This window comes from Amphiprion ocellaris, chromosome 22 (assembly GCF_022539595.1).
Source record: "Amphiprion ocellaris isolate individual 3 ecotype Okinawa chromosome 22, ASM2253959v1, whole genome shotgun sequence".
Taxonomy (NCBI): domain Eukaryota; kingdom Metazoa; phylum Chordata; class Actinopteri; family Pomacentridae; genus Amphiprion; species Amphiprion ocellaris.
Window position 1 is genome coordinate 8513589 of NC_072787.1, and position 12596 is coordinate 8526184.

Below are 12596 nucleotides of genomic sequence, written 5' to 3' on the forward strand. Positions count from 1 at the left end.
TAAGTCACCCAGTTTAATGTCTGGTACAGAAATATTTATTTTTGCAAGACAGAAAATACACATTGTCAAAAATAGAATAGTAATTGAAATTGTCAAAAAATTTATTATAGTGACTCTTCATAATCACTTATGTAGGAGCAAGGATTTTAGACTAAAACACTCATGCATTGGAAAGGCTTCATTTTGGTAGAAGCACATATTTCTTCTTCTTGAAGTCCTGTATGATCTATAGTCTGTTGGATGGATCAGATGTCATTATAAAGATGGAATCTACTGTCTCATATTTCTGAGTCAACACAAGCCTTTTTTTTTGTTGCCCTTGTCCAACGGTTCATTTGTATGTTCTCTACTTGAGGATCCTTCAATGCTCATTTTTTGACTTTCTTAGAAAAGTTTCCACACTGCTGCCATGCGGCACATAGATGCTTTTGTAACCACAACTTCAGTCCCATGCCAGTTGCCCCATCTTGTCCACTGTATGGAAATAGGCCTTGGGTACCTCCCACTGCTTGCAGAAACATCTTACTGAAGAAATAAGTAGATGAAGCTGGCACCATTGTCGCTCCTCTTTGTCTGGAATAGCAGGACTAGGTCTTTACATTTGGAGATAGATGGCTAAAAAGGTAGTTGTTTCTAATCCACTTGATATTTTCGATATTTTGTGTTTATGTCAGAAAGTTTAATATATTCCTGTTGCTTTTGCTTTTTTACATGTTGTTGCGAAACTACAGTTTCTTGCGAGGAATGCTGTATTTCGGAATGGAAGCGTTGAAGGATTTTTGACACGTTTTGATACTAGTTACTGCATAGCACAGTGCTGTTATATAAATCATGCCTTTGTCACCGACATGCAAGTCTTAAATCCATTTTGAATGTCGGCTCATTTTTAACTAACATTTCTCTTTAGAAATACGATGTTCACGTTGCTGATAGTGACGTCTTTTGCTCTGTACACTGTGGATCCCTGTGCATGATGCTGCCATATCAAAGAACTGTCATTGTATAGCATGGGAAATAAGTCGCATAGAAATTTTGTCTAAATATGTAGATCAGATGCAGTATTTGGTATAGTATAGCTACATTTAGATTTAGTTGTTCTCTTATTTTAGGGGTAATTTTTATTGCAACTCTGAAAGGAGATAGTTTTGTGATTGTGTTTTTGTTAGTAAAGTCCTGACTGAATTGACTAATGCAGTATATTACAATGTATACAGGAGTTTGTTTGCCTCCCTCTTCTTCTGTTTTTGTCTGCCTGTCTGGTTTTAGCCTCTCTGCCAGCATTGCTGTAATTCTCCTTCTTGCCTCCCTTCTTTCTCATTCACCACCTCCAACATACATGTGCGCACTTATAACCCTTGTTGTCTTTTCACTCCTCTATCATCCCCCACCCTACCTCCCACTACAGAGCCCTCAGATGGGGACCTTCATGGGTGTCTACCTCCCATGCCTCCAGAATATTTTGGGGGTCATCCTGTTTCTGCGCCTTACCTGGATTGTCGGCACTGCTGGCATCTTGGAGTCCTTGGCTATTGTTGGCTTGTGCTGCTCATGTGTAAGTACTTAAAGATGCTTTCAGTTTTTGTTGGACTGTCTTACAGACTTTTTTTGCCCACAGTGTTGCCTCTTAGGCTACTTACAGTCTGTCAATTACTATCAGTTACTATCAGAGAGGTTAGTAGAGGATTTGTTATCATTATTATGGAAGACACACCGCTTTTAGCGTAATTTCTTATTTGTAGAGTTAATTTAAATGTTTGGCCTTGTACCCCCTTGTGTATGCTTCCACGTCATTCTTAACATGTAAAACATGTTTATGTTTGGCTAAATGATAGATGAATAGAAAGTGAAAGGAGCTGGTCTGACTCTTGACATGAATATTATTTGTCCTTTAGCAAGGGATTTAGCATTAAGTCATTAGAGCAATGACGTGCAAGATTATATAAGAGTGAACTCAATCTACACACCGAGCTCCTTAATGCATTATGAATACATCAACACATGACATCATATGCATGTGCCTATGTGGTTGAGTGTTTATGCTGATTTTGGGAGCAGATACTGCTTCGACTTCTAATGGCAGACAGAGCTAAATGTTGGATTGACGACCAGCAAGTTGACTCACTTGCCACTGATCCCTACTATATTTAGCCACTGTGACTCTGTTTCTCATGCGCTGCTGACTCTTAATGGTACCTGGCTTGATATGTAATCCATCCATCTGCAAACTGTCAGAAACATAGTGGCAGCATGCACACCCACACAGAGGCTATATTTGCCAGTCCCACAGCAGACAATGGACTATTTCTTCTTAATCAGGGAAAGTACAAAAAAAACTCATGTACAACCTCAATTCAATGCTTTTTGCCTTGTTATTTAGTGCTTTCTTAGCATAAGAAGATCAGTTTCACTCACCGTGGCCAAGAGCAGCAAAGTTCACATCAATGTGCAGTCATGAAGTTTAATTTTATTCTATTTTAACTGTAATACACAGTAAAAGCCATATATCAAGACACATATTTATATTTGAATGTACTGGAATTACTTGTACATTTATTGGAAATGCTCAGAAACCATAGTGTAAACTATCACACTGCATCTGTAATGCAATGATTTAATGTTATATTTCATGGCTTACGAACTGTGTGCCTAGAAAGATGGGAACTCCATTTCATATATTATAATCTCGCCAAAGTGCGTTGGCAGGTTTTACCCTGCCCCGCATCACTGCAGTTACATAATGCCAGAGCCAAGCGAAGACAAACAGATTAATGTTCATTTTCACTGCTTAGACCACATCTGACTTTGCACTGGTGGTTCCACGTCAACCACCTGTTTATAGGTCATATTCTGTGTGCTCTAGCCCCAACACCAGAAATATCTAAAAATAAACTCAGGGTATTTCATTCAACTTGCAACAGTTCAAATTTAGTCTTATTCTAGTATCATCTTATAATGCGTATGCTGAAAAAAGATTTCTGTCATGTTTCAGCACAAATAACTGCAAACGGAAAGACACAGACTATAAGATGAAAACAAAGAGGCTCAGTGAGTCAGACTGGATCTGATGACCAGGTCTCACGCTAACATATGGAGAGTACAAGCAAACTTCATTAGCCCACTACACAGCACAGCATACAGAATATTTTCCATCATGTCATGAGTGGTCTTTGCATATGGCTCAGTCACATGTACACAGTAGGAGCATTGTGTTTATAACTCCCTGCCAGCATATGGGTTCCCGAAATGTAACAAATCAGCATCTTAATCCCCATGTGACACAATAAAAACAAGACTGGTATATTCTGTTTGAGATTCTTCAAGTCTTAAGTTAATTCAAAATTGATAATTGATTATCCATCAGTGCTCCTGGCTTCATCTACGTAGACTGCCAGATGTATATTCCAAGTGATAGCTTTTAGTTGGCTGTAGTTTAACTAGTATATTAATTTACTCTTATGTTTGTCATGTAAAATATGGCTCGATACCATGTGAGATTTTGGTAAATGAGATCGTACTTTTAAATGTTGCAATTTTTTTGTGATATGGTTCTCTGAGTATCACAGGTTATGGTTATTGTAAACATGTCACCCCCACATTACTGTAATTTTTTGGATGAAAGCACCATCAGCAAATGTTTTACATAATTGAAACTGAGTTAATGTTGTTTCAAGAATTGTGATTTTTCTCAGTGTGTCGCAGTTACCACAGTCCATTGAAGAATGTTATTTCATTTTTTTGGTCAAGACACTTTCAGCAAAAATCCTGTGTAGTGTTTAACCTTGAATTTCAAAGAGCTTAGTAATTGGTTCATCTTGAGATGGCTTAAAGCACCACCGCTGATAAATTTCCAAAGCATTACAGCTACCTGTACATTGGCAAATGAGTCCACATGGGAATTGTGAATAGCAGTGTTGTACTTTGATCTAAGTTCGTTCTTTCGTTTGTGGTCTCGTCCAAGCTACCTCGTAGCTGCTTAGGGATTCAGTGGAAGTGAGAAGTAAAACTGTCAGCTAATTGGCTTTACTCCAACTTGTCTGCCACTTTAAATCGGATGCCCAGCAAAGAGCACAGGGTTTATCTTAGTCATGTCCTTGTCCTTTCTCCCTTCCTCCTCCTCTTCCCTCTCTATACCCTCTCTTCGCTCACCTTCATACTTATTGAGATCCCTCTGTCTTTCTCCTATAAAGTTTTAACTTTGTGTCTTTTCTCTTCTTGTCTTTGTACCTCTTATCTTGTCTCACTCTGCCCTTCTCTCTGCCCTGTCCTTCCTCTCATCCGGAAGCACTGTTAGGTAACAGGCTGATGGAAATATCCTCAGCCACAATGACTGATTTCACGGAAAAGCTCGTATCCATTACCAATCCAAAAGATTTAGAGCATAAGCCCGTAAGAAGTATTTTGACGGACTAAATGCTAGATTAACCCACCACGGACCCCATTGTTCAGAAAATCCGAAACAGTTATGGAAATAAAGAACTGCTGGGTGGGCAAGGAGATTTTTTTTCTTTCCATATTTGATTTTGAGCATGTCATAAACAGCACTGTTACAACACTGAAAACTAAGTTAAGGGTACATCTCAACTATGTCATGTATGTCACTATGTCATATATGTACATATCCATATGTAGGTTCTTCATGCCTGGTATATTGTCACTATGAGAGCTTTATTATTATAGCTTTATTTTTAGCCCTATTTTACTTTTATCATTTCTTGACTTTATAATAACTTTGTCATAAGTTACAGCTCTGAGATACCTCTTTGTAACATCTTTAGCTTTCAGAATTTAATCTTCAAACTTTTGTGCCTTGCCCTCAACTCTCCACAGACCATGCTGACAGCCATTTCCATGAGTGCAATCGCTACTAATGGTGTTGTACCAGGTAGGATGCTTTATCAGTAAGGAATAGATGGTAATGATGAAGCAGTAAGATGTTGATTTGTGTTCTTACTGTCTGAATGCTGATGTTACTGTGCTTTAGCTCCAGCTGGAGTCTTAATATTTCATTTCTCATCTTTACACGTGTATAGCACAGAATCCTAATTTTCTTCCCATTTTTAATGGTTATATGAAAATCGTTAAAAGATACTGTCCTCTAAGGATTTCAGCAATGCAGGGCATTTTTAAACCTTCGAGTATGACCAAAACAGTGAAAATGATAAACTGAAATGTTGACGTAATAGGAGGTAGTAGGGTTCTTTCTCATAAAAATCATTCCCACTGTTTGTCCTTTCCAGCTGGAGGCTCGTACTATATGATTTCCAGATCTCTGGGTCCAGAGTTTGGTGGAGCTGTGGGTCTCTGTTTCTATCTGGGGACCACCTTTGCTGGCTCCATGTATATCCTTGGTACCATTGAAATTCTACTGGTGAGTGAAGCAAGTTTGTATTTGGATTACCTCTCTATGACATCTACCTTTACCCATAGTCATCCTAATTCAAGCGTAAACAAAATAACATCGAAAAATGTTGCCAACTTTGTCATTTGTCATCTACACTTATTGCCACTGTGTGACAGCTGGCTTTAAATGCCAGGATAAAAATATTAGTACATGCAAAATAAACCAAAATGAGCTGGCTTGTATTCAGCTTTTCGGTATTCTTGCTTTTAAGATGACAAGTGTATGTTTTTAAAAATACTGTTCTGTCTGCTCCCCTACCATCCAGACCTATATTGTGCCTAAAGCAGCCATCTTTGTGGCAGAGAGAAAGGAGGATGAGGTGGATGCCCTGCTTAACAACATGCGTGTTTATGGCACATGCTGCCTCGCACTGATGGCTGTGGTTGTTTTTGTCGGCGTCAAATACGTCAACAAGCTAGCATTAGTCTTCCTGGCTTGTGTTATTCTTTCCATCCTTGCCATCTATGCTGGAGTCATCAAGACCATTTTTGAGCCGCCAGACTTTCCGTAAGTTCAGTTTATAATAACCTCCAATGTTGTAGTGAACTAATTATTTAAGAATAGCATCAGACTAGATGTCTTAGTGAGCCACAGTGGTTCATGAACGTGGAATTTAGATGTGCAGCACTAGTTTTTTATCAGTTAACCTAATGTCATTTTAAGATGTCCCTTTTTTTCCCTCCACACAGTGTTTGTATGTTGGGGAATCGCACTTTGCAGAACCACAACTTCGACAAGTGTCTTAAGACTGACATTATAGATAACCTGACAGTCACTACCCAGCTGTGGAAGCTGTTCTGTGATGGAACTGGGCTCAACGCCACCTGCAACAAGTACTTTGATGACAATAATGTGACCATGGTGCAGGGCATCCCTGGACTGACCAGTGGAGTCATTTCAGGTTGGAACACTATGTTTTCTTTGCAGACATTGGTGCAGTGTGTAGACGTGGAAGGTTTAAAAAAAAAGCCCTTGATTTATTTTCTATTATAATATCTGGTTTTGTTACTGTAAACCTTCCCACTATGTAATGCACAACATATGTACATATTTGTCAAAATCATCCACACTTAGTTTATGTCTCCTTCGACCTCATATACCTCACAAACTGAGCCTGGTAAAACACCCTTTGAAAGTGATACAAAAGCTAAATGAAGAGGCCTGGACAATGTTTGGTAAATCTCAGTAGGAATGTACACAGTCATGATTGCAGTGGTTTAAATACAGTGCAAACTTCAAGAATTCCTCATGGTTATGTAACTGCTGACCATGACAGACTAGTTTTACTGCTAGCCCTCAGCGCAAATGCATTCGTGAAGCAAATGGGGCAAGCATATACAGGTGTTGTGATTTCATTTGTGATGATTTTACTGTGTCTGCATAAATAACTCCTTCCTAGGTGCTCATCTTCTTTCTCTAAAATATTTGTCCTTCTAAATTCAGATTTAGATTGGTTTTCGTTTTTGTTTATTAAGACCACTACTCTTACGAGTGAAAATTCTGTACCATATTTCATATTTCTTCATTTAGAAATCAGTGCGTTCTTACAAGCAATTCAATTCATGGATGACTTCAATTCCAGTATTATGGAAACAAAAACTATTGATGATTGAGCAGTTACAAATAACTAAGCTTTTTTTTCAGAATCTTTTTTTTCTGAATGGTTTTAATATCAAACAGTTTGTGTCTAAAAAGGCTTGGACTTAATTTGTAGAAATCTTTTGTCCCTGTTGGAACCACGTTGGGTTTCTCTCTGTTTTCCTGATTATGTCTGCCAACATTATTGCTGGGCGATATGGAAAAAATCATATATCATGATATGGATTATTTTATATCACGATAACGATATATATGATGATATACCACAACAAAGTATGTTTTCAGTTATTCTCTGAAAAGTTTGACAAAAATTTCATTGCTTACTTTTCTCCATGAAACTTTAACCTGTTGCCAGGGCTGGATCTGAATATTCGGTCCCCATGGTGGTATGCGGATATTTATTTTGAGATCCGAATATTCGCCCCCTCCTACCTCCACCCCCACCCCCCGTCAGGCGTTACGAACCGAGCCGAAAATTCGGCTCTTTCCTCCGTTAGCTCACCGCCTCTGACCTCACGGACCGAACCGAATATTCAAGTCATTCCTTCGTCCGTCCGTCAAATTCCTTCCTTCCTCTCCCCCCGCACTCGCTCAGCACTCATGAGTTAAGTAACGTAAAGCATGTTGCAAACCTGCGTGAGAATCAAAGAACGTAAAGCAGCGTCATGTCGCAAAAACCACAAGACAGAGTTTCTTTGTGAAAAATCTCTTTTTTATTCTACTTTATTTTCACGTATATAAACTTAGAGTATGCATCGTGACAAGAAAACACTAATACAATCGTCGCAGGCTATTTAATGATAAATTTGCTGTAATAATTGATAAAATTAGGTTAGAAACGATAGAAACGATAGAAGAGAAATGGCACGATAGACACTTTTCTATCGTTCTCACGATATGTATCGTCATATCGCCCAGCACTAGCCAACATAATTAGAAAATTGTTATTTTTGGCTAACAGTTTGCATCATACCAAGTCTAGTCTTGCTCTGCAGTAGACTGGTTGATTATCATTTTATGTCTCGTTGGTTGAGTATTTTTCATTCATAAAATAGAATGCCTCCCTTGCCGACCAGTGACTGGACCATAGGCAATAAATAAGGTCACAATACTCTTATGGACCCACTTGGAGCCCAGGACAAAACCGATTTTTCTCCTTGCTTCTTCATAATATGCATCTCTGTACAACACATTGTGTTTTTTTGAGTATTAATTACTGTTTCTGTCTCGCTTGTAGAAAACATGTGGTCAAAGTATGGCCCTCTGGGCATGTTGGTAGAAAACAAGTTGACATCTAATGGGCGACATGACCCTTCCCAGGACATTTACCTGCCCTATGTAGTCAACGACATCACGACCTTCTTCACACTGCTGGTCGGCATCTACTTCCCTTCTGTCACTGGTGAGACTGATAAAAGCAACACATCCAGCGCACACATCATAATGTAGATATTAGCATATTTATGGAGAATTTTTCAGCTTGGAGTTTGGTTTCACTTGTAAAGATTACTGATTTTGATTTTCTGTCCTGTTTTAGGCATCATGGCTGGTTCAAACCGCTCAGGTGACCTGAGAGATGCCCAGAAGTCCATCCCTATTGGGACCATCCTGGCTATTGCTACCACTTCCTTCATCTGTATCCTTACACCTTGCACTGCGACATAAATACTAGAAAATCTAGCAACAAAGCACACAGGACACTGATTTTAAACAATGGTATTACAGGTTGATTGACTAGGTCCTCAATGAGCTTTTAATTCACAGCTAAGTTTGCCAGACATACCTACAAGTGCATCCCACAGCTGCCAGGTTTATAGGTTTAAAGGTGGGAAGCTTTAGTTTAAGGACCCTTAGAACAGGAGTTAAAGCATGACTAAACTGCGTTGATGATATCTGCAGTATGCATAAACCTTTGTCAGTCGATTCGTTTTACCTTCCTAAGTAGTGCTTCTCAGACGTCACCTGTGTGGTTCTGTTTGGAGCCTGTATTGAGGGAGTTCTGCTTCGAGACAAGTAAGAGTTTAACACTTTAGAATACTGTGCATATGTAGTGCAAAGTATGCTAAATGGATGTCTTTTTAATAAGGAATTGGGAATGAAATTGTATCTGTTTTATTTCATTTGGTTTTTTAATTTCTCCTCTAGTATCACTTATAAGATCATCCCTTATTGCTCCAAAGACAGGGGAAATTTACATTGTTATAGCAGCAATAAACATAGTACATAGTAATTGTATTAATAACAATAATAATAACAATAATAATAATATGTACAATATGTACAAGGATGAAAAATGAAAATGAAGAATACAGTATTAATACACTGTAGACAATAACAATGCAAGTTGCTTAAATGTAAAAGTACAAAGATGCAGCAGTGCAAAAAATTGCTGTGCAAATTTTGTTATGATCTAACGTGATGATAGAGATAAAATTTTAGTAATTTTAAGAAGTTTCAAGATCAAGAGTTTTTTTTTTTCAATAGTTATAATTTAACAATGTTAACATAAGGGGCATGCTTGTCACTGTATAAACAATTTCCTAAAACAGCTGTGTACTACAGGTGTTGGCATACATCACTCAAACTGGAGGAAATTTGTTGACTGTTTTCAGCAGAGAATTAATCCACAACTGGATCTCAGCTGTAGAATACTGCATGAACAGTTTGTGTGTTCATTGTAAATAAGGAAACTTGATGCATATGTGATCGTTTTTAGACAGATCAATTAGTTACTGCTTTGGATCTTTTCTGTGATTGTCAACAATTGAAGAAAAATTAAGAATATCTTCAGGCTCACCCGTGTAATTACATGTTATGCAGTATGTCTTAATAGGAAATTTTCTGTTATGGCCTATTTAATGCATGTGGTTGTTTTTGTGTTGCAGATTTGGGGACTCAGTGAAAGGGAACCTTGTTATAGGTACACTATCATGGCCCTCACCCTGGGTTATTGTTATTGGCTCGTTCTTCTCCTGCTGTGGAGCAGGTTTGCAGAGTTTGACAGGAGCCCCTCGCCTGCTTCAGGCTATCGCAAGGGATGGCATTGTACCTTTCTTACAGGTTAGACAAAACAAACCAACACGAATACTTTCAAGGCAGCCTTCATCTTAATGTGCTTCAAGTTTCATACTTGATTGTGTGTATCTATTCACAGGTATTTGGTCATGGGAAAGCTAACGGCGAGCCTACCTGGGCTCTTCTGCTGACTGCTGGGATCTGTGAGATCGGTATCCTCATTGCCTCCCTGGACGCTGTGGCTCCTATCCTTTCCATGTCAGTATCTGTTTTCATAGTAATATTACTATGCTCACTTTCCATAAAAACAGATCACCAGATGAAGACTGTGATCCCTCGAGTATTCCACTTCTTAAAGCCACTTACAGTAGGTCATAAAGTGGAGATTTAGATGATAAGTGAGTAGTATGTTTTGGCTTGTTGTCTTCCTCTCCACAGGTTTTTCCTCATGTGCTACCTGTTTGTCAACCTGGCCTGTGCTGTTCAGACTCTGCTGCGAACACCCAACTGGAGACCACGCTTCAAGTATTACCACTGGTGGGTAAAAAAATTATAAATCATTGCAGATACTAACATTTTCTTTTTGACAGTAAAAGAAGGGAATATTAAAAGATTGTTGAAAGTCTTCTTTTTCCATTAGGAATCCTACTGTTTAGATGACTTTTTTCAAATTTTAGGACACTTGCCAAGAACCACTCAAAAACAAACGCCTTTACAACCGCAAGCACATTCATTTAATGTGGTTTATGTGATGGTCGTACTGAGATTAGTTCCACAGCACAAGCTAAGGATAATGCAGAACAGCACTATTGTTAGCTGTGGATTGTGATTATTAAGTTCAAAGCCTCTTATGTGTCCATTGGAACCTGTTTTACTCCTTTAAGACATTTCCATGAATTCACAAAACAATGTGAATCAGTTCTTTAAGTGGATGACCATGTAAAGAATGGACTAGAGTTGTAAGCCTTGTTTTTTCTCCTACAGGGCTTTGTCCTTCCTTGGAATGAGCTTGTGTCTTGCTCTCATGTTCATCTCCTCCTGGTATTATGCCATTATTGCCATGGCCATCGCTGGCTGCATCTACAAATACATTGAATATCGAGGGTGAGACTGACTTTATTTGCAAAACTTCCATTGGTTTAGAAGTGGTCAAGTGAGCAAAAAAACTGAGATGATAGTAAAGGAATTTTGAATCAGGGAGGTGTGAAGACTAACATGCAACCACTTAACACACAGTAAACAGACTTGCTGGCAATTTGATTTTGCTTTGAATGTATAGTGTTACAGTAAGTTAATTATTGATAGTCCACTCATGTTAGTACAGATAAATTGGGTATATATCAACAAATGAACTGGACCATAAAAAACACTAAAGATATGATTTTAACTGCCAAACAGTCCAGCTGTAACTATAGTGGAAAACTTTCTAAGTCCATTCATTGCCCTGTTTTTTAATCAATGTTTTTTCATTTATATTTTTGTATCTTTTTCTCTACAGTTGATTTATTTTTCCTTTTTTCTGTTTGCCTTACCAGGGCGGAGAAGGAGTGGGGTGATGGCATCCGAGGCCTCTCTCTTAATGCAGCCCGCTACGCCCTCATTCGCCTTGAGGAGGCTCCACCACACACCAAGAACTGGAGGTATGGGATGTTTTGCGTGTCCTTCAGTGGGTGTGTGTCGCATCTGGTTACACTTGACATAGTGCCACCTGTCAGTGCTGCAGTGGACAATAGAGAGACAGGAATAGACACAGAGGGTAAATTTGATTAATCTCTTGGTTCTCTACCTAATCTGACACAAAAAGGCTGATAAGCCTCGTACTGTACCGAGGCCCACATTGGCTGACCTTGTAGACTATCTCTTCAAAAGCTACACCAGTCTCAATTTTTTGGAGTGCTCAGTGTGAATACTTTATTTAGGGGTTTGATATTTCCATTTATATAGATAAGTTGCAGTGGGTAGCTTTTCCTTTCCGTGTCCTTCTAAGTTTCTGTTCTCAATTTGTTAATCAACTACACTTGAGATCCACTTATTTCATGACTCGGTTATACTAAAAAATTGTTGGCCTTATAACATTATTTTGATTTGTGCACCTATTAATTCTGTAATTGTGGTCAGATCGCAATATTTGTTGTCATTCCTAAACACTGGAAAATGTAGGGATAAGCTGATGTCTTCTGCCCCTCCTCACCTGGAAAGAAATGAAATCTGACTTTGTCCCTCCATTCTCTTTTTTAACTCTTGTATGTAATGTGTCCAGACCGCAGTTGCTGGTGCTCCTGAACCTGGACTCAGATCAAGGAGTTAAACACCCTCGTCTGCTGTCCTTCACCACTCAGCTGAAGGCAGGAAAAGGCCTGACAATTGTCGGGAATGTTATAGAGGGAACCTATCTCACTAAAGAGGCAGAAGCCAAGAAAGCGGAGCAGGTACAGTGGAAATGCACACACAAGTGGAAAAGCAGGCTTTTTAAATGCAGGCACAAGTATATTGTCATTGATACTGCTTTTTCCCACAACTTTTAACGCCTCATTTCTGGGCTCTGTTCTATTAAAACTGTGATGCCATGGGCACAGTTGCT

General features: G+C 38.8%; 1 protein-coding gene across 8 annotated transcripts in view; it reads left to right on the plus strand.

Moving 5' to 3' along the window:
* slc12a7b (solute carrier family 12 member 7b) overlaps positions 1–12596 on the plus strand; it is a 68745-nt gene that overhangs the window by 42366 nt on the left and 13783 nt on the right. For all 8 annotated transcript variants that reach the window (XM_055007101.1, XM_055007100.1, XM_023262662.3 and 5 more), the window contains exons 4-17: positions 1406–1552; positions 4828–4882; positions 5238–5368; positions 5667–5908; positions 6091–6302; positions 8238–8402; positions 8538–8636; positions 8956–9013; positions 9886–10060; positions 10155–10273; positions 10454–10552; positions 11000–11119; positions 11551–11655; positions 12276–12444. In XM_055007101.1, the coding sequence (XP_054863076.1) occupies positions 1406–1552; positions 4828–4882; positions 5238–5368; positions 5667–5908; positions 6091–6302; positions 8238–8402; positions 8538–8636; positions 8956–9013; positions 9886–10060; positions 10155–10273; positions 10454–10552; positions 11000–11119; positions 11551–11655; positions 12276–12444 (1896 nt within the window). The remainder of the gene's footprint in view (positions 1–1405; positions 1553–4827; positions 4883–5237; positions 5369–5666; positions 5909–6090; positions 6303–8237; positions 8403–8537; positions 8637–8955; positions 9014–9885; positions 10061–10154; positions 10274–10453; positions 10553–10999; positions 11120–11550; positions 11656–12275; positions 12445–12596) is intronic.